The sequence below is a fragment of the Hyphopichia burtonii genome (assembly GCF_001661395.1).
Source record: "Hyphopichia burtonii NRRL Y-1933 unplaced genomic scaffold HYPBUscaffold_3, whole genome shotgun sequence".
NCBI lineage: Eukaryota > Fungi > Ascomycota > Pichiomycetes > Serinales > Debaryomycetaceae > Hyphopichia > Hyphopichia burtonii.
This window is the reverse complement of record NW_017963730.1, coordinates 490,485-508,989: the sequence shown is the minus strand read 5'-3', so window position 1 is coordinate 508,989 and position 18,505 is coordinate 490,485. Positions and strand designations below refer to the sequence as shown.

General features: G+C 35.1%; 10 protein-coding genes across 10 annotated transcripts; all 10 read left to right on the top strand.

Annotated features, from left to right (window-relative positions):
• Positions 1-704: 704 nt before the first annotated feature.
• VTC3 (vacuolar transporter chaperone) lies at positions 705-3,065 on the top strand (the record flags this gene model as incomplete). Its single annotated transcript, XM_020222197.1, has 1 exon — positions 705-3,065. One exon carries the CDS (start codon positions 705-707, stop codon positions 3,063-3,065), a length of 2,361 nt encoding a protein of 786 aa, XP_020076725.1.
• A 240-nt stretch (positions 3,066-3,305) lies between these two features.
• HYPBUDRAFT_152509 (uncharacterized protein) lies at positions 3,306-4,565 on the top strand. Its single transcript, XM_020221056.1, has one exon. The coding sequence runs from the start codon at positions 3,333-3,335 to the stop codon at positions 4,407-4,409; it is 1,077 nt and encodes a 358-aa protein (XP_020076724.1). The 5' UTR covers positions 3,306-3,332; the 3' UTR covers positions 4,410-4,565.
• A 460-nt stretch (positions 4,566-5,025) lies between these two features.
• On the top strand, positions 5,026-5,613 carry HYPBUDRAFT_107365 (coatomer subunit zeta; the record flags this gene model as incomplete). The annotated part of the gene is made up of 1 exon (XM_020218547.1): positions 5,026-5,613. The coding sequence occupies one exon, from the start codon at positions 5,026-5,028 to the stop codon at positions 5,611-5,613; it is 588 nt and encodes a 195-aa protein (XP_020076723.1).
• A 275-nt stretch (positions 5,614-5,888) lies between these two features.
• Positions 5,889-7,268, top strand: HYPBUDRAFT_122280 (uncharacterized protein; the record flags this gene model as incomplete). The annotated part of the gene is made up of 1 exon (XM_020219278.1): positions 5,889-7,268. The coding sequence occupies one exon, from the start codon at positions 5,889-5,891 to the stop codon at positions 6,987-6,989; it is 1,101 nt and encodes a 366-aa protein (XP_020076722.1). The 3' UTR covers positions 6,990-7,268.
• Positions 7,269-7,477: 209 nt separating this feature from the next.
• HYPBUDRAFT_152507 (uncharacterized protein) lies at positions 7,478-9,474 on the top strand. The gene has a single exon (XM_020221055.1). It carries the CDS (start codon positions 7,950-7,952, stop codon positions 9,435-9,437), a length of 1,488 nt encoding a protein of 495 aa, XP_020076721.1. The 5' UTR covers positions 7,478-7,949; the 3' UTR covers positions 9,438-9,474.
• A 54-nt stretch (positions 9,475-9,528) lies between these two features.
• Positions 9,529-11,280, top strand: DEM1 (Dem1p). The gene has a single exon (XM_020221054.1). The coding sequence runs from the start codon at positions 9,587-9,589 to the stop codon at positions 11,084-11,086; it is 1,500 nt and encodes a 499-aa protein (XP_020076720.1). The 5' UTR covers positions 9,529-9,586; the 3' UTR covers positions 11,087-11,280.
• On the top strand, positions 11,262-12,176 carry HYPBUDRAFT_152505 (uncharacterized protein; the record flags this gene model as incomplete). Its single annotated transcript, XM_020221053.1, has 1 exon — positions 11,262-12,176. A coding segment is annotated over exon 1 (163 nt), but the record flags the coding sequence as incomplete, so codon positions are not given.
• Positions 12,177-12,357: 181 nt separating this feature from the next.
• CIT1 (citrate (Si)-synthase) lies at positions 12,358-13,959 on the top strand (the record flags this gene model as incomplete). Its single annotated transcript, XM_020219277.1, has 3 exons — positions 12,358-12,444; positions 12,516-12,596; positions 12,742-13,959. A coding segment is annotated over exon 3 (1,179 nt), but the record flags the coding sequence as incomplete, so codon positions are not given.
• A 176-nt stretch (positions 13,960-14,135) lies between these two features.
• Positions 14,136-17,084, top strand: HYPBUDRAFT_107711 (isoleucine--tRNA ligase; the record flags this gene model as incomplete). Its single annotated transcript, XM_020218578.1, has 1 exon — positions 14,136-17,084. The coding sequence occupies one exon, from the start codon at positions 14,136-14,138 to the stop codon at positions 17,082-17,084; it is 2,949 nt and encodes a 982-aa protein (XP_020076717.1).
• Positions 17,085-17,606: 522 nt separating this feature from the next.
• HYPBUDRAFT_107242 (uncharacterized protein) lies at positions 17,607-18,023 on the top strand (the record flags this gene model as incomplete). The annotated part of the gene is made up of 1 exon (XM_020218537.1): positions 17,607-18,023. A coding segment is annotated over one exon (417 nt), but the record flags the coding sequence as incomplete, so codon positions are not given.
• Positions 18,024-18,505: the final 482 nt, after the last annotated feature.

The window sequence follows — 18,505 nt, the reverse complement described above, 5'->3', positions numbered from 1 at the left end:
GTATGAAAACGGATTAACCCATATCCACAGCTCAACCAGTATTGAGAGATAGCCAAACAGCACGAGCTTGAGCCAGGCTGAAGAACCTTGGTATCAAGCTAGTAAGAGCTCGAATGTGGTTGCAAAAGAGCATCTAGGCATCTCATACTCTAATAGTAGTAGTAACAGTAATAGTAATATTAATAGTAACAGTAATAGTAATGTTAATAGTAACAGTAACGGTAACAGTACAGTAACAGTAACAGTAATAAACTATTTCCACCACAAGACTATGACTATTGAACTTTAATTAATGCCCTATGAAATTAGCGATGCCTGTCAATTAGTTTATTGTTCAATTTGTGTATTAATTAATTAATTAATTAATTAGGTTCGTTCTGAAGAGTCTACAGTGAGCAGCGAAGTACTGCTAGTGGAGTGGTATAGCAGAGAAGTAGCATAGCAGAGAAGTAGCCTAGCAGAGGAGTAGTCAGTATAGTAAGTAGCATGGTATATGAAGTAGAGGAAGTAGAGTAAGTATCAGTATAGTAAGTATCGTAAGTATCGTAAGTATCGTAAATAGAAGGGATTTGGTGTAAGGGTGTAGATCCTGTTGGTGTACCGATGTTTCCCCCACGTGGGAAATATCAATAAATTATATTTAAAAAGTGAAAAATCCAACTACTTCAATTAATCAAGCAGGAATGAGTGGGTCCAGTGAACCAATGTTGTTTGGAGCCAAGTTGGAGTCCGAGACGTTTGCTCCTTGGAAACAGTACTATATTAACTATACTCATTTGAAGAAATTATTGAAGGAAGGAGTTGTATTGCAAAATAACTGGTCAGATAAGGATGAACAAAATTTTGTTGCCGCTTTGGATTCAGATTTAGAAAAAGTTTATACTTTCCAAGCAAAGAAATTTGATGAATTAAACGATGAATTGAATAATTTACAAGCTAAAACAACTAATGCGGATAAAGATTTGGATATTAATCAATTTCAAAATGAGTTAGATTCAATTCTTAATTATACTCAAGAATTAAACCATTTCCAAAGATTGAACTATACGGGATTCATCAAAATTGTTAAAAAACATGATAGATTACATCCAAAATTTAGTGTTAAACCCTTGTTGAACGTTAGATTATCAAATTTACCCTTTCACCTGGAAGATTATAGTCCATTATTATATAAAATTAGTGCATTATTTCAATTCTTAAGAGATAATTACGATATTAATCAACAATTATCAAAGTTATCATCATTTAATGAAGATCCACAAGATTATCAATCCTTTAAATTTTGGGTTCATCCAGATAATTTAATGGAAGTTAAAGCAAGTATATTACGTCATTTACCGGTTTTAATTTATAATCAAGATAGTCCAACTTACTATAGTGATGATCAATCCGATGACGATGAAGAAGAAAATAATTCTGGTAATGAGTTTAGTAATATTGATAAGAATGACTCTTTAATCAATTGTTTATATTTTGATAACTCAAATTTTGATATTTATAATAATCGTTTGATTAAAAACCCAAATACTTCAACTTTAAGAATCAAATGGATTGGGAAATTGATTAATAAACCAAAAATTTCAATTGAAAAGAAAAATTTTGATCAAACTTTAGAACACTATAACGTTGATGAAAAATTGAATATAAAAGAAAAGTATCTTAATTCAATTATAAATAGAACTTTTTCAGTTGAAAAATACTTGAAGAAATTACAAAGAAAAGGTGAACTGCCAGAAAATCTCGCTGAAATTGAAAAAAACTTAACTTCCTTAATTAAATTTGTTAAGGATAATAACATTCAACCAACAATAAGAACAGTTTATAAAAGAACTGCTTTCCAAATTCCTGGGGATGATAAAGTTCGTATTGTTATTGATTCGGATTTACTTTTCATTAGAGAAGATGCCTTTGATGTTGAACGTCCAATTAGAAATCCAAATAAATGGCATAGATCAGATATCGATAGCAAAATTAGTAACCCTTTTAATTTGTTAAGAAAAGGTGAATATTCCAAATTTCCTTATGCCGAATTAGAAATTAAAATCAAATCTAAAAAAACTAAAAAATTGGTTTGGATTGATGATTTAGTAAATAGTGGATTGGTTAAAGAAATTCCAAATTTTAGTAAATTCATTCATGGTATAAGTACTTTATTCTTAGAAGATGATAAATTAGATAACATTCCTCTTTGGTTTAATGAATTAGAATCAGACATAAAAATTGATCCTCAACAAGCTTATATTGATTCTCATCGAAAATTAATTAAACAACAGAATGATGAAGAAAATATGTCAAAATTCAAATCAATGTTATCAAATCATACTGGTCAAGTTAGCTTCCAACCTCGTTCAAAATCTTTTAGTGGCTCGATTTTTAACCAATCTGATGAAATTGAAGATTCTCCTACTAAAAAAATTAATTCTCCTCCTCCAGATATTGAAAGTAGTGATGATTTCAATATTGATGACGATGAAGAATTAGAATTATTACAACGTTCTAAAAAAAATAATACTTTATCAAAAATAATGAAATTACCAAACACTTTATCAAAATTAATTGACGTTGATCTGGAAGATGAAGAAATTGATTTACCAATTGGTATTGAAAAACCAAATTCTTTAATTAAAAATGCTGGTCCTTTGAAAATTGAACCTAAAGTTTGGTTAGCTAATGAACGTACTTTCAATCGTTGGTTACACGTTACTACCTTGTTAAGTTCATTGACTTTTATTATTTATTCTTCCACAAATAAAGCTAATTCTTATACTTTGGCTACTAATTTGGCTTATATTTATTTTGCTTTAACCATCTTTTCAGGTTTATGGGGTTATTTCATCTTTAATAAACGTCGTGATATCATCATGGAAAGATCTTCAAGACATTTAGATAATGTCTTGGGTCCCTTGATTGTTGCTGTTGGTTTAATGGTTGGTTTAATTGTTAATTTCATTTTTGGTTGGAGAGCAATTGCTAATCAAGTTAGTGCCTTGTCTGATGAATTCTATCTTAATAATCCTCTTCATAAAGATATTCATGAATTCGTCTTTAAATTAGTTGGAGCCTAAATACTCTGTATTCTTAATAAATAGTTGTATTCATATTAAAAGTTGTATTCATATTAAGAATTGTATTCATATTAAAAGTTGTATTCATATTAAGAATTGTATTCATATTAAAAGTTGTATTCATATTAAATAGTTATTGTAAGTTGCAATCGATTTTTCTCGCTTGCAAAAAAAAATCTGTTCCTCGTTGAAATTTTTCACCAAAACTTGATCGTCTTTGTTAGAAGTACTGCCAGTAGAAGTACTGCCAGTAGAAGTACACCTGGTATGCCATGCGATCCCACCCTACCGTGCTTGGCTTCAAGCTCTGCTGAATCTTTGACCCTCGAGGTTTTGGCTCCGATGTCTCTGTCTGAAAAAGATATTGAAACGATTTCTCCAGATAATCGAGACTGGGAAGAAATTCCCGTAATTAAACTGCCTAGTCTTACACCGTCTCCTGAAGTTAAAGCAACGACAATTTCTCCACCTATACGAATAAGTAATAGTGCTGGTTTTGCTGAGTCCACTGATGCTTTTACTGAATCTTTAAAATCATTCAAAGTTACGAGAACTCGTTCTGGATCAAAGAGCATCTCCCCAGAAGGACCATTAGATACTACAATAAGCAAACCAATAAACCCTGTTCCCACATCGAAAAATCCAATTCTAGTAGAGTTTACAATCCATGCTCCGATTTGTGTAGACCTCAAACACTTATACTTCGAAGACCACTTTGAACCTAACAACGTTCCTCATTTCGAGTTTCTTTCTATGAAAGAACCTTTGGATATCTTAACGACCGGTGGAAGAGAGAGGGTGTTTACTGTTTTGGTATATTGTGCCAAAGGACAACGCCCGAAAAAGTTCATCAAGCTTTGTCCATATACTTACACTTCAGTTAGGATCATTGGTCCTCTCCGGCATAACAGTTCGAAGCAGAACTCTGGAAAGCAGAACTCTGGAAAGCAGAACTCTGGAAAGCAGAACTCTGGAAAGCAGAACTCTGAAAAACAAACCTCTGGAAAACAAACCTCTGCAAAACAAACCTCTGCAAAACAAAACTCTGGAAAGCAGAACTCTGGAAAACAAACCTCTGGAAAACAAACCTCTGGAAAACAAAACTCTGGAAAACAAACCTTTGGAAAACAAACTTCTGGAAAACAAACCTTTGGAAAACAAACTTCTGGAAAACAAACCTCTGGAAAGCAGAACTCTATACAGCAGAACTCTGGAAAGCAGAACTCTAGACAGCAGAACTCTGGAAAGCAAAACTCTGGAAAGCAAAATTCTGGAAAGCAGAACTCTAGACAGCCCGGTGAGAAAGCCAAAGCTACCAACCTGACACCAATCACAGCTTCTTGACGTTAATTTTAACGGCTATATATAGTTTGTACTTAGTAAAAGCATAAAATTATTGTACAAGTTCTTCCTGGTTGGGAATCAAGTGTTCAAGGATGATAAAGGTTACTGATTCCTTTCAAATTGCTTAGTGTACGTTGTATTCTTGTGGTTATCTTGTCTGGTTGCAAATTTATAGTTTCCTTGAATTTTTGTAAAATGTCTTCAAAATAAAATATCGTATTCACCCAAACTCCAATCTACTGAAAACCTCTAGCTGAACTACATCCGAAATGTTAATAGACAACTTACAGATAATAAAGATCTCACATTACCCAGCTTGGTCGAAGTAGTTGATCATTAATCGTGAGCTGACCTAACTACCATCAATTCACAACTTCACCGCTGAACTACTCAGCCAAATACTCAGCCAAATACCCAGCCAAATATTCAGCCGGGTATTTACCTGGTATCGGGCCATCTGGTATCTTTATCTGGTACCTGGCACCTAGTACCTGGTCATGGTCATCTGGGTACTCTTTTTGAGATGTACGGATGTTTTCCCTCAGGATTAACACGGTGGTTCAAAAATGAAATTAATTTTTCAACAACTTCAACTAGAGTCAACAACAGGAACAAGATGTCACTTAATATATCATTATATACGGTCAGCGCCGCATTGATACTAGATAATAAGGGTTCAAGGTTGTATGCGAAATACTACCAGACCAAAGAAAATGAAATAGTTTCCAATCCATATAAAAGTCTTAATCAACAATTAAAATTTGAAGAACAGTTATTTTCCAAGATAAATAAAGTTAATCAAGATATTATATTATATGATAATCATTTAATAACTTATAAGCAAACCAACGATGTTATTATTGCTTTAGTTAGTTCAATTAATGAAAATGAATCATTAATCTATTCTTTAACCAATAATTTGAATGAAGCTTTAAGTATATTATTGGATAATACCTTGGACAAGTCAACTATTTTGGAAAAATATGACTTGGTTAGTTTATGTATTGATGAAACTATTGATGATGGTATTATATTAGAAATTGATCCTTCAATTATTGTTTCAAGAGTGACCAATACTCCTTCAAATTCCGCTATCTCCAATGATTTGAATTTGAATAAGATTGAATTATCCGAAAAGGGTTTATTCAATGCTTTATCCTTTGCCTCTAAGAAAATTGGTGAAAGATTACAACAAGGTTTGTAGTTTTCATAATAAATGTTTGATTGTCACAGATGTGCAGGTGTACAGATAAAATAAGATACTTAACGATACTTTAAGATACAATAAGATACAGATATACCGCTGTATCAGTCATACTTGTAGAAGAAGTAGCTGTAGAAGAAGTAGCTGTACAAGATTTAGCTATGGAAGATTTAGAATAAGCGAAAAAAAAAACACCCATGCACCTTAGTTAAAAGATTTTTTTCAAAACAAATTTGATTAAATAACAACCTTTTAGCTACTTATTCATAATAAACATGGAAGAATCATTTCATTTCTCGATATTAAGAATATCGATATGTCAGATGTTGAAGAGTAGTGGGTTTGATAAATGCCAACCCTCAATAGTGAATATATTAACTGATATTTATATCAGATATTTAACGACGTTACTTAAAAAAAGTATAAAATATTCAATAATTCGTCAACAATCAAATCAAATACAGATCCAGGATATACTACAATCGATGATTGATATTGAATTTATCAAGCCATCGAGCTTTGAGAGTGCATTAGATATTCAAGATGATTATCCCAAATTTGAAACATCTAGGAAAATTCAGCATCAAAATTATAATACTAAATCGATAGAATCATTCGTTGATTGGTTAAAATATAGTGATAATTTTAGAATAAGTAAGAAATTAGTGGAAGTACCTGAAAACTTATTAATAAATTTAATTGAAAAAAGAAAGATTGATGAATCTAATGAAACTGATCAAGAAAGAAAAAAAAGGAAATTAAAGGAAAGACAAGAGTTTTATAATCAATTTAAAGTTGGTGATATAAGTGGGAAAAGACCAGTTGGATTAATTGAACAACATGAACCATCATTAATACAAGAAGATGAAACTATTGAATTAACAAAAGAAGATAAATTATCATGGTTAATTTACTTAACAGAAAAAGATTTAAAATTTGGTCATAATTTAAAATATCTAAATACAAATTTATCAAATTATTTATTAGAAATACAAAAAAATGGGAAATATCATCCAAATTCAAAAGATTTAACTACAAATTATCAATTTTATTTAAAGAATTTAAAAAATTTAAATAAATTTGACTATGTTATTGATAATTTAAAAGAATATTATGATGAAATTGAAGACGAAATTAATGAGGAAGATAAATTATTACCTTCTAAAGAATTAGAAATGAATTTGCCTTATAATATAAAGTATAATTCCGAATTGTTAAATGATAATTTAGATCAATATATAGAGTATACATCTAAAGAACAAGAGACCCAACATGAAGATGAACAATCAGAAGAACAAGTGAACAATCACGTCAAGGATGGTATCATAATAAATGACGACGGAATTGGCGGTGACAATAACTTGATGTTCATGTAATCGGATTTCTTACATTTCCGGGTCTAATCTAGATTCTTCCCGACGCCTCATTACTTTAAATATCAACTATTATGTGGAGAATACCCAAAAACAATACTTAAGGGTCCTTTCAATAAAAGCAACTCTTGCTGCTTCCCAATGAAGGAGTAATGTACCTTTAACTCAGTTTCTTGCCAGGGGAACGCGTCTTTGTAAAAGAATTTAGGGTTAAATAGCCTTGACAACAAGCGAACGCGTCTACATAGTTAGTGTCATACGTATAGTATCGTAATACATTATTATCTACTAAGCACTTCATTTTAACCCAATCTAGTATAAAAGACATCTAGCAGATGCTTCTAATTGTTGGGGCATGCATTAACCAAAGGGCGAAAAAAAAAAAAAAAAAAAAAAAATTCATTGCGCGTTCTGAAACAATATCGAATGAATTAACTAATCCCTTTAAAATTGGTTTGTTACTTCATTTTCCAGTTATATATATTTAATTAAGACTTTCCTGGTTTCTTGAAGACGCCTCCGGACTTTTTTTTTTCAACTTTTCCAGACTTTCCCCTTTTTTTTGCAAACTTGTTCCAGATTTTAAGGAATCCTCAGACCAGATCCATAATCTAGTACCCTGAGACATCGGTTCATAAAAACGTTTGATAGACCCGTTTAACCCGTTGAAACCGACTACCAAGTATTCTTACACTTCGTTTGATCACTCGTGGGCAGCCGAATACGCTTCGTAACGTCATTTGCGCCGAATTGTTTGAATAATCACCATTTACAACTAGTTATAACCTGGTAATCCCCTTGACAACTTTTTTGGTACTAGTCTGAGTTAAGTAAAGTTTTCGATCATCGATAAACAGTTGTATTGCATCATTTGTTTACTTTCTAATAATAAGCTAGACCTGAAAATAAGATAGTCTTATAAATACCCTTGAAATCGTCGGTATTAATATTAAAGACAAAAAAATGATTAATAAGAAAATGAATCTTACTTTGAAACTAAATAAATCCTTATCGAACTTATCTCAACCCGAGATGGGTCCATTTACGCCGATTGATCAAACACTAAGTACTCCAGTAGATAATGTTCAACAAAATGGGTATTTTCCTGATTCTTTCCAACCACCTCAGGCTCCTCAATTAACCAGTAACTCCTTATATTCAAATCCTTCTTATAATGAATCAGATGATATTTTAACTGATATAGATGAACCAAGTTTTGGTTCATTTCGTACCATGAGGAAATACACTTTAAATTTCACTGCAAATTTTGATCAATTAGTTATGTCAGTCTATTCCTACATAATGACATTACCGACCACTACTCCATTCACTGGGGTTATTCCTCCAAGCGGGTTGGTAAGTAAAGTTGCTAATGAAACCATGAATAATTTAATCAATAAAACAAGTAATGGGAATTTCCCAGCTTATGATTATCAAAATGTTATTACTATTGATTATTTGAAAAATCAATCTTATCAGCCAATTTTCTTACAATTGATCAGGAAAAGATTATTAGAATTATGTAATTATAATAGTTCCCTGAAGAATGAATCCAATAAGTTACCAACCAGTACATCAATAAGTATTAGTGTCAATGGAGGAAATGAACAACAGCAACAACAACAACCACAACCACAACCACAACAACAATCAATCTATAATACTAATATTAGACAATCGTCAATTTCCAATTTATCTTTAACGGACGCTAATATTTCAAATTATAATAATAATAATAATCCACCACCGATAGTTAGATCAAGGTCATCGTCCCTTAATTTGAGAAAACAATCCTTGACCCGAAATAATTCATATTCAGGAAATAATTGGTTACACGTTGGGAATTTAAATAATATCAGACCGCACGGATTAACAAATCAAGTTAGTCAAACAAATGGTAGTACTGATTCATTACAATCAATGCAAGATTATGTCCCGCAATCTTTTATCAATAGAAGTGCAAATCAAAATAATTTTAATTCAATGATGTTAGATTATCAAACCCCACCCAGTTCAAACAAAGGATCGGTATCTTCACAATCGAGTACCCCACCGACTTCTTCGAGTTCCGCCAATACTATAATAGGATCAAATGTTCAAATAATTCAGAACCATCATGCTAATGGAATGGAAATTGATGATTTTAATTTAAATAGATCAAGATCAATTTCAAGAACTTCGAGTAGAAATAACGGGTCTATTTCCTTACCAAAACCCTTAACTATCAACACAGAAAATGCCAATTCAAATGGATTCGATAGTTCTTTGGATAGTCCATTCATGTCAGCTACAACTCCACTGGAAGAATATGGATATTTCATGAATGCCCAACCCAATGAACCAATTGAATCGCTATCAGAGGTTGCGGTCAACAAAATCAGCTTACCAAATCAAATCAGTCTAAGTGAGAAGAAACGAGATAGTTTGAAGATGAAAAGGGGTATACATTGAAAAGTATATAAAAAGTTTATAGATTAATCGATACTGTAATAATACTAAATCTTATTTTTTTTTTTCTTTATCCGTAATGAAACCAAAAAAAAAAAAAAAATCAAATTATGTAAGAGAAAAAACTGCTAACGCGTACTCATCTCTCAGTAATGATAAGGCGAAATGGTAAGAATGCTAAGGATGTATTGAGACGATTCATTAAACCGGTGGAAACAGAAGAGAAGACTGATTTGTTTGCGGAGTTGTATACGAATTTGCAGGTATCGTCCAAGCGAACGCTACCGTTGAGAATCCCACCATATCTAGAAGGGCCATTTCAATTTCATTCCAAGCACAACCAAGATGAACTGTATGTTGAGATTCCTCGACTATCAATAACCAAGCTATTGACTAAGAACTGGTGTGAGTTACAGAAGGCGTACGAAGTGTACGAAGGGTCATTGAGCAAGCCGCAAACCAAGCAAATGAAATTAGGGAATGAACACCACGAGAAATTAGAATTGAGTACTCACGAGTATAAAGACGAAGAGCGGTTGATCAAGTTTATCAATGAGCTACCGAGCAACGAGGTATCTGATATTGGGACGGGTGAATTTGAATTGGGACAAGAGTGGTTTGAAAAAATCATTCTTCGGGTGTATACGTTGTTGACCACCGGGTACGCACGAGAGATGTTAGTGCATGGGTACTTGGATCTTGAACAGGGACAGTTCACCAAGGATGGAGTATTGGTAAGTGGGGTTATTGATTTCTTAAAGATAGAAGGCGATCAAATGAGTGAGGAGGTTGAGTATTACTTACAAGGGAAGACTCGGATTGAAATCGATGATTTCATTAAAGAAATGAAGAAAATCATCCCCAAGTATCCGGAACAGGAGCTAGTGATTGGAGAAATGAAGACCCGGTCGTTCAGTCGCCTACCGAACCAGTCTTCGGTGATTGAAGGAGCCAAATTACAAGTGAGTTATTACAGAAGGTTATTGGATATAATTTCGGGAGCCACCAGCTACCAAATGATGCTTACCAATGCCAGTAGACGGCACCAGGACCTTGACCAGCCGATTGGCCTCAAGCACGTATTAAAGCTCTTGATCAAGCACTGGTGGTTGATTGGAGACGATTTGATGCAAATGAAACTGGGGGTCTTCCGACCATTGCCAACGCGTCCGTTGGCCAATTATGATTTACAAAGCATGATTAACCGCCAGCAGATCGAGGAACTCGATCAGATGATGCAGGGGGAAAGCTGGTGGAGCCAGCTGCCACCGGTGCAAGAGATATTGGAGCCCTTTATGGGACCATGGCAACAGCCCTTGACACTAAGGTACTTTGCGCTTCGCAGTAGCCATTTCTACCAAATGTTGAGTCGAATACCGGGACGAGACTTAGCTTTAGAGTATCATAATATCAAAACAGGACAAGTATTCAGCAAACACCGATTCCAGGCCAACGACGCCCAAGTCAGCAGCGAGTTGAATAACGCCAGCAAATTTTGGAATGGGTCTAAGCGGATACCGGAACCGGTTGATGATTTGAGTAAATGCAACTACTGTCAGTACGAGGTCAAGTGTGCCATACCTCGAATGGCCAAGCAGACCGTGGGCGACAAGTCCATTGGCGATCTCATCCATCACTTCTTACATCCATAATGTCCAATATCATCAAAAGAAGTTAATTTCAATTATTAGAATTATTTCTTCTGCAGACATCGATTCAATTTCTGGGATTCGTTTACCACGTATACCTATTTAAAGATCTTCTTTTGCCGTATACGTGGAGATAAAGTCCCAACTACATACTTCTCATAAATAATTACTTGTATTAATATATACTTGGATACCACTTCGACCAAGAGCATCTAGTTCCTGTAATGAACAAGCCAATTTATAGCGGGAATCTGAAAATTTTCGCAATGCATCGAGCTTACCCGGACACCGTTCAGGGTATGCGGTTAACCACAATCCAAATGATCCGAGTTATTCCTTTCCCACCGATCAGCCTGAGGCCATTGTCCGCGGCCGGTGCTACGTATTCAGATCAGTATTGTTTGCATTACTATCAGTGCCAATACTAATGGTAATAGAAATACCATTACCATCAGTATGGGTAATGGTACAACACACGACCCGGCTGTCCAATAAAACAACGACTAATTGCAGGTTGAGACTTTGTTTGACTTTTTGCGTTGTTTGTTGTTCTCGCAATTACGTAAACCCGCTTACATAAGCCACAGCTGGCCATCCAGTGGCTACTCCGAAATCTGGGGTTGGGCCAAACCAATAACTGTCAAAAGACCGGGTGCAACAATGCCATGCCCCACCTTGCCAGAGGACAGGCTGCCCAGGAGATCAAGCGACCCTCCCCCACAAGAGTCAAGAGTCAATGTCCGAAGAGAGCAGGATGCTCTCCGAGGTTTTATTCGGAGCCACGGAGAGTTCGCCAATAAGACTAGGATTGTTTTTTCTGTAGTTTAAATGTACGGTAGAAAAACTCCGGTGTCCTGTTCCGAGCTCGCACTCTGATTGGCCAATTGCCGGCAGGCCTCTTCATGTGAGCGAGCCTCTCTCGTGCCCCCTACCCACTCACTGGTACTCACTGGCACTCACTGGCACTCACTGGTGCCAGTGAGTAGGGGACTGGCACCACCGATCATCTGGTGCAGTGCCTGGTGTTTGGTAGATGCTACGGAGTATAGCACAGTTTCCGCATATCTTTTTTTTTTTTTTTTTGTTTTGTTCGTTTTATTGATTTTTTTTTTTGTTTTGTTAGTAACTTTGTGACCATTTTCCATTTCTTCGGTTCAGAATTATTTATATAGCCATTGATTTCCTCCTTGATTTCCCTTGCTCCTTCTTTTTGCTTTTCTTTCTATTCTTTTCTGTTTACTTTAGTCTACAGATTGTCTACAAATATGTCTGCTCTTCGTTCATTTCAAACCGCCCAACGTTCTTCTCTTTTGGCTAAACGTGTTTTCGGTAATGCTCGTACTTACGCTACCGCTGAACCAGTATGTATTAAGGTTTTTTTTTTTTTTTGAAATTTCCGTTGATTGTTGCAATTACTAATTTTTTTTTATAGACTTTAAAAGCTCGTTTAGAAGAACTCTTACCAGAAAAATTGGAAGAAAAGAAACAATTGTTGAAAGAACATGGTAAAACCGTACGTATACTTGGAATGGGATGGGTCAATTGCTCGTAGGGAAGCTTCCGGGATTAAAGGAGGATGGGAGATTTTCCAGCGGGCGCACGACCCGGGCACTTTTTTTTGTGATGGAATCCGGGGATGGTACTAACATTATATTTAGGTTATTGGTGAAGTTTTATTGGAACAAGCCTACGGTGGTATGCGTGGTATTAAAGGTTTAGTCTGGGAAGGTTCTGTTTTGGATCCAATTGAAGGGATCAGATTCAGAGGCCGTACCATTCCAGATATTCAACAACAATTACCAAAAGCCCCTGGTGGAAATGAACCATTACCAGAAGCTTTATTCTGGTTATTATTAACTGGGGAAGTTCCATCTGACGCTCAAACTAAAGCCTTCAGTGAAGAATTGGCTGCTAGATCCGCTTTACCAAAACACGTTGAAGAATTGATTGACCGTTCTCCAAGCCACTTACATCCAATGGCTCAATTTTCAATTGCCATTACTGCTTTGGAATCCGAATCTCAATTTGCTAAAGCTTATGCTAAAGGTGCTCATAAATCCGATTACTGGAAATACACTTACGAAGATTCTATTGAATTATTAGCTAAATTACCAAATATCGCTGCTAGAATTTATAGAAATGTCTTTAAAGATGGTAAATTAGGTGCCGTTTCTCCAAACTTGGATTATGGTGCTAATTTGGCTTCCTTATTAGGTTATGGTGAAAATAAAGAATTCTTGGAATTAATCAGATTATACTTGACCATTCACTCTGATCACGAAGGTGGTAACGTTTCTGCTCACACCACCCATTTGGTTGGTTCTGCCTTATCTTCTCCTTTCCTTTCCTTGGCCGCCGGTCTTAACGGTTTAGCCGGTCCTTTACACGGTCGTGCTAATCAAGAAGTTTTGGAATGGTTATTCAAATTAAAAGATGACTTGAAAGGTGACCACTCTAAAGAAGCTATTGAAAAATACTTATGGGATACCCTTAACAGTGGACGTGTTGTTCCTGGTTACGGTCATGCTGTCTTAAGAAAAACTGATCCAAGATATACCGCTCAAAGAGAATTTGCCTTAAAACACATGCCTGATTACGATTTATTCACTTTGGTTTCTAATATTTACGAAGTCGCTCCTGGTGTCTTAACCAAACACGGTAAAACTAAAAACCCATGGCCAAATGTGGATTCCCACTCTGGTGTCTTATTACAATACTACGGTTTAACTGAAGAATCCTTCTATACCGTTTTATTCGGTGTTGCCAGAGCCTTTGGTGTCTTACCTCAATTAATCTTGGATAGAGGTTTGGGTTTACCAATTGAAAGACCAAAATCTTTCTCCACTGAAAAATACATTGAATTAGTTAAAAACATTGGTAAATAAATCAATTAGTAAATAAAATCCTTTATATTTATTAAAAATATATGTATGTGCTTTTTTTAAAAAAAAAAAAATTGAAAAAACTGTAAGTAAGAGATTTTTTATAGTGCGAGTTTTTATTTTCAAAATTTTCATATTTTTCACTACAACAATCCATATTCACCACGGAAATGCTTCGATTCAAGAGACACATATCTTCTGGAGTGCGTCTACTGAATAAGGTTACTTATTCCAAAACTTTACAGCTTCCTCAAACCCCTTTTGGTCCAAGATCTCCTCGTGGTGACGACCGCTATAAGTTAATCAATCAAATCAGTGATCAATTATATGATTGGCAGTTAAATCGTTCAAATTATTCAAAATCTTTCACTTTGCACGATGGACCTCCTTATGCTAATGGAGATTTGCATTTGGGTCATGCTTTGAATAAAATCTTAAAAGATATCATTAATAGATTTGAATTAATTCATAATGATTCAAAAATTAATTATAGACCCGGTTGGGATTGTCACGGTTTACCAATTGAAATGAAAGCTTTACAATCAATAAAACCCGATAAATTAAAAGATATCAAACCAGTCCAAATAAGAAAAATTTGTAGAGAGTTAGCTCAACTGATGATTGAGTTACAACGGAAACAATTTAAAGAATTTGGAATCATGACCGATTTTGACAGTCCCTATATTACAATGAATCACGATTACGAAATTAATCAATTGAACGTTTTTTATAAGCTTTTGGAAAACGGTCTACTCTCAAGACAACTAAAACCAGTTTGGTGGGGGTGCCAAACTCAAACCGCTTTAGCAGAAGCTGAATTAGAATACAATCCAAATCATAAATCAACTGCAATCTTTGTTAAGTTTTTTTCAAACTCTTCATCTTTAAAGAGAAAATTCAATTTAAATGAACAAAGTAAATTGTCTTTACTTATATGGACCTCGACGCCCTGGACTATTCCTGCAAATCAAGCCATTTGTGTAAATGAAAACTTAAACTATAGTTTGATCCATGATCCAACTCAGAATGATTATATTGTGGTAGCAAGTGATTTAGTAAATGATATCTTAAAGAAAAATGAACTGTTTATCGAATTGGAAAATTCTCCAGTTTTGTCAGGATCTGATTTGATTGGTACTTTTTATACCAACCCGGCCTCTAATACCGATAATCAATTTCCTATACTTCATGGTGACCACGTTAGTTCTGGTGCTGGTTCTGGTTTGGTTCATACTGCTCCAGCTCATGGGGGTGAAGATTATTTAATTGGTCGTAAGCATGGTTTACCAATATTATCATCAGTTGACGAAAGGGGCCACTTCATCGGAAACAATATACCCAATGGATTCCACCAATTACACGGAATTGAAGCAAACTCTAAAACCGGGATTTGGTCTACAATCGATTTATTATCTCAACATGATATGATTTTTAATATTAATAAAAGTTATAAGCATTCGTATCCTTACGATTGGAGATCTAAAAAACCAGTTATCCAAAGAGCAACTCCACAATGGTTTATAAATGTTGGTAAGATAAAATCAACTGCCATTGATGCTTTGAAGAAAGTTGAGTTTGTTCCAGAATCAGGTAAAAATAGATTACCTTCTTTTATACAAAATAGAAACGAATGGTGTATTTCAAGACAAAGAACCTGGGGGGTTCCCTTACCTATAGTATATAATAAAGAAAATGGTGAACCTATAGAAGATTTACAAGTTATTAAATATTTAATTAATAAAATCGATCAATTAGGTACTGATGAATGGTTCAAAGAAGAAAATGATAACATAGATAGATGGTTACCGCTGAGTATAGATGGTTCAAAATATATCAAGGGTAAAGATACCATGGATGTTTGGTTCGATTCGGGTACTTCTTGGACATCTTTAGAAGAAAGAACAGATGGCAAACCTTTAGCGGATATTTATCTAGAAGGTAGCGATCAACACCGTGGATGGTTTCAATCATCCTTATTGAATAAAATCATATCTTCCGGTGTAAATGGAGAGGATTTCAAACCAATTGCACCTTTTGCAAAAATCATCACTCATGGATTTACATTAGATGTTCATAATGACAAAATGTCCAAATCTAAAGGTAATGTGATTGCCCCTCAACAAGTCATTAATGGTGGAGGTAAACCCGCATTACCAGCATTAGGTACTGATGGGTTAAGATTGTGGGTGAGTTCATCAAATTACACTCAAGATGTTAATGTCAGTGGGGAGATTTTATTAAGAGTGATGGAGAACTTGAAAAAACTAAGACTCACAATGAAGTACTTTTTGGGTAACTTGGCTAAATTCGACCCAGCTGTAGATTCTGTTGGTTATAATGATTTAAATCCTTTAGATAAATGGGCACTTTCAAGATTATATTGTTTACAGCAATCTGTCATAAAAAATTATCAATCTCATAATTTCCAAAGAGTCGTTAAAGACTTGAGTCATCATATGAATACGGATTTGAGTTCAACCTATTTCCATATTTCAAAGGATTGTTTATATACTGATTCGATTGATTCGGTACGGAGAAGAGGTATCCAAACCGTATTGTATCATTCTTTGAAAACCTATATTGGATTACTAGCACCAATCCAACCATTGTTGGCCCAAGAAACTTGGTCACATTTCCAAGATCTATTCAAAGTAACTGAAACTTCTCCATTCATGATGAACTGGTCAAATTTCTATGAATTGCCATTGCAATTCCAAAATGAAAATATCGAACATGATTTCAATTTAATTTGGGAAGTCCAAGACCATGTTTACAAAAATTTAGAAGAATTGAAAACAAATGGTGCTTACAAAAATAAATTAGAAACTCAAGTTTCATTATCCACAAACGAAGATTCTTCAATTTGCAAATTACTAGAAACTCATCAACCATTCTTGGATGACTATTTCTTAGTTTCAAAAGTTGAGGTTAATCCCACCCAAACACAAGGTAATGATGCTGCCTTCAACAAAACTTTTTCAATAAATCTAGCAAATGGTGAACAAGTCAAAGGAACCATATTACCATCTCCACATCACAAGTGCCCTAGATGTTGGAAATTCATTGCTGAACAGCATGATCATTTGTGCGGTAAGTGTCACTCTGTTGTAAATAATTGATTGTGATCTCAAAAATGTACACTAATCAACTCTGTAAATAGATTATTCAAATAAAACGTATAGACCTGTTTTGCAGTCAGATCTGGCGAATCTTCGTGCGATGCCTTGCCCATTGGACCGACCGGAACTCACTTACACAACCAACAAGACACCCGTACATCACCAATACCCACCCCCTCTTTCTTCCACTTACAAAAAACATTGAATTTTAGCCATCACCGTTTATAAATCTCTAGCAAGAAGCTCTCTAATTGATCCACACATTGGAACAATAACATCCTGCTGTCAATAATAATAAGCTACTGATAAGCGTTCATGGGAATTAAAGCTCCGCGTGAGGAGAACGCGCACCACTGGGGAAAAAGTATTTAAGTCGTCGTTTTCGCACACTTTTTTTTTCGCCCGACTTTTTTTTTTTATTTTGTTTTTTTTCCTCACTCGCAATAGAAGAAAAACAAGCTCTCTCCAAAGTAGATGAAATAAGATTCGCAAACCAACCTTGAGTTGTGTAAGTAAAGTATAATGAGTTTAACACGGAAAGTGAGAAATTATAAAGAAGCGAAGGAGAGTCTAGACGCAAAGTACTTATCTCTTTTAGACGAAAACAACAAAGAATACACCACTGAAGATGAGGAGTCGTTCAATCTCGATATAACTAAGGCAGTAGGGCTTTTGGTGGAGATGGATAAGATTTTCTATCATTTTAATGCATTGAAGTCATACTTGGACATATCGAAAACACACTTGACAGAAGAAGAAAAAAATTTAGTTTATGACATGAGCAAGTTTCAAGAACGATTGGAAAAAAAGATGCCAATTCCAGAAATCTTCACTTGTGTTCCTGACATGGCTATTCTAAGACGTGAATCCCGTGAAAGTGCAAAAGAAGCTGGGAAGGTTGCATTTCAAATCGAACAGTCCAATCTGACTTCCACCCCGGTTCCTGCAGATATCGCAAGAAATGGTACTCGCACGACCATCACCCCGGAATACGCTGAACCGGTTCTTTCTGAACGGAGTCTGTACAGACCTGCTACAGCTACTGGTGGAACGTCGCAGGGGCAAACTAAACGCTCGAAAACTTCTACGTCGAATTCAAAAAAACGCAAGGTTCCGAATACCAGAGCATCAAATACTGATTTGGACGAATCGGTCTCAAGACAACGGAAGGACCGTGAAGCGCGTCAGCTTTCGCGTTCCAAATCCAAAAACCCTAATAGACATCGTGATTTACCTTCGCTGGACGATGATGTAATCGTACTTGACGAAGAGCCGGCGCCGGTTTCGCCCAAACTTAAGGCAATCCCGACTTTTCAAAAATCGACCAACACACCTCAAAGTGTCAATTCGCAGCCTAGTCTTAATGCAGAATCCAATAAAGACCGCTCTTCAAATCATACCGATCCAACAATTGAAAACGT

Excerpts from the sequence above, each read along its gene's own strand:
- HYPBUDRAFT_152509 (XM_020221056.1), top strand. The coding sequence starts at position 3,333 with ATGCCATGCGATCCCACCCTACCGTGCTTGGCTTCAAGCTCTGCTGAA.
- HYPBUDRAFT_152507 (XM_020221055.1), top strand. The coding sequence starts at position 7,950 with ATGATTAATAAGAAAATGAATCTTACTTTGAAACTAAATAAATCCTTA.
- DEM1 (XM_020221054.1), top strand. The coding sequence starts at position 9,587 with ATGATAAGGCGAAATGGTAAGAATGCTAAGGATGTATTGAGACGATTC.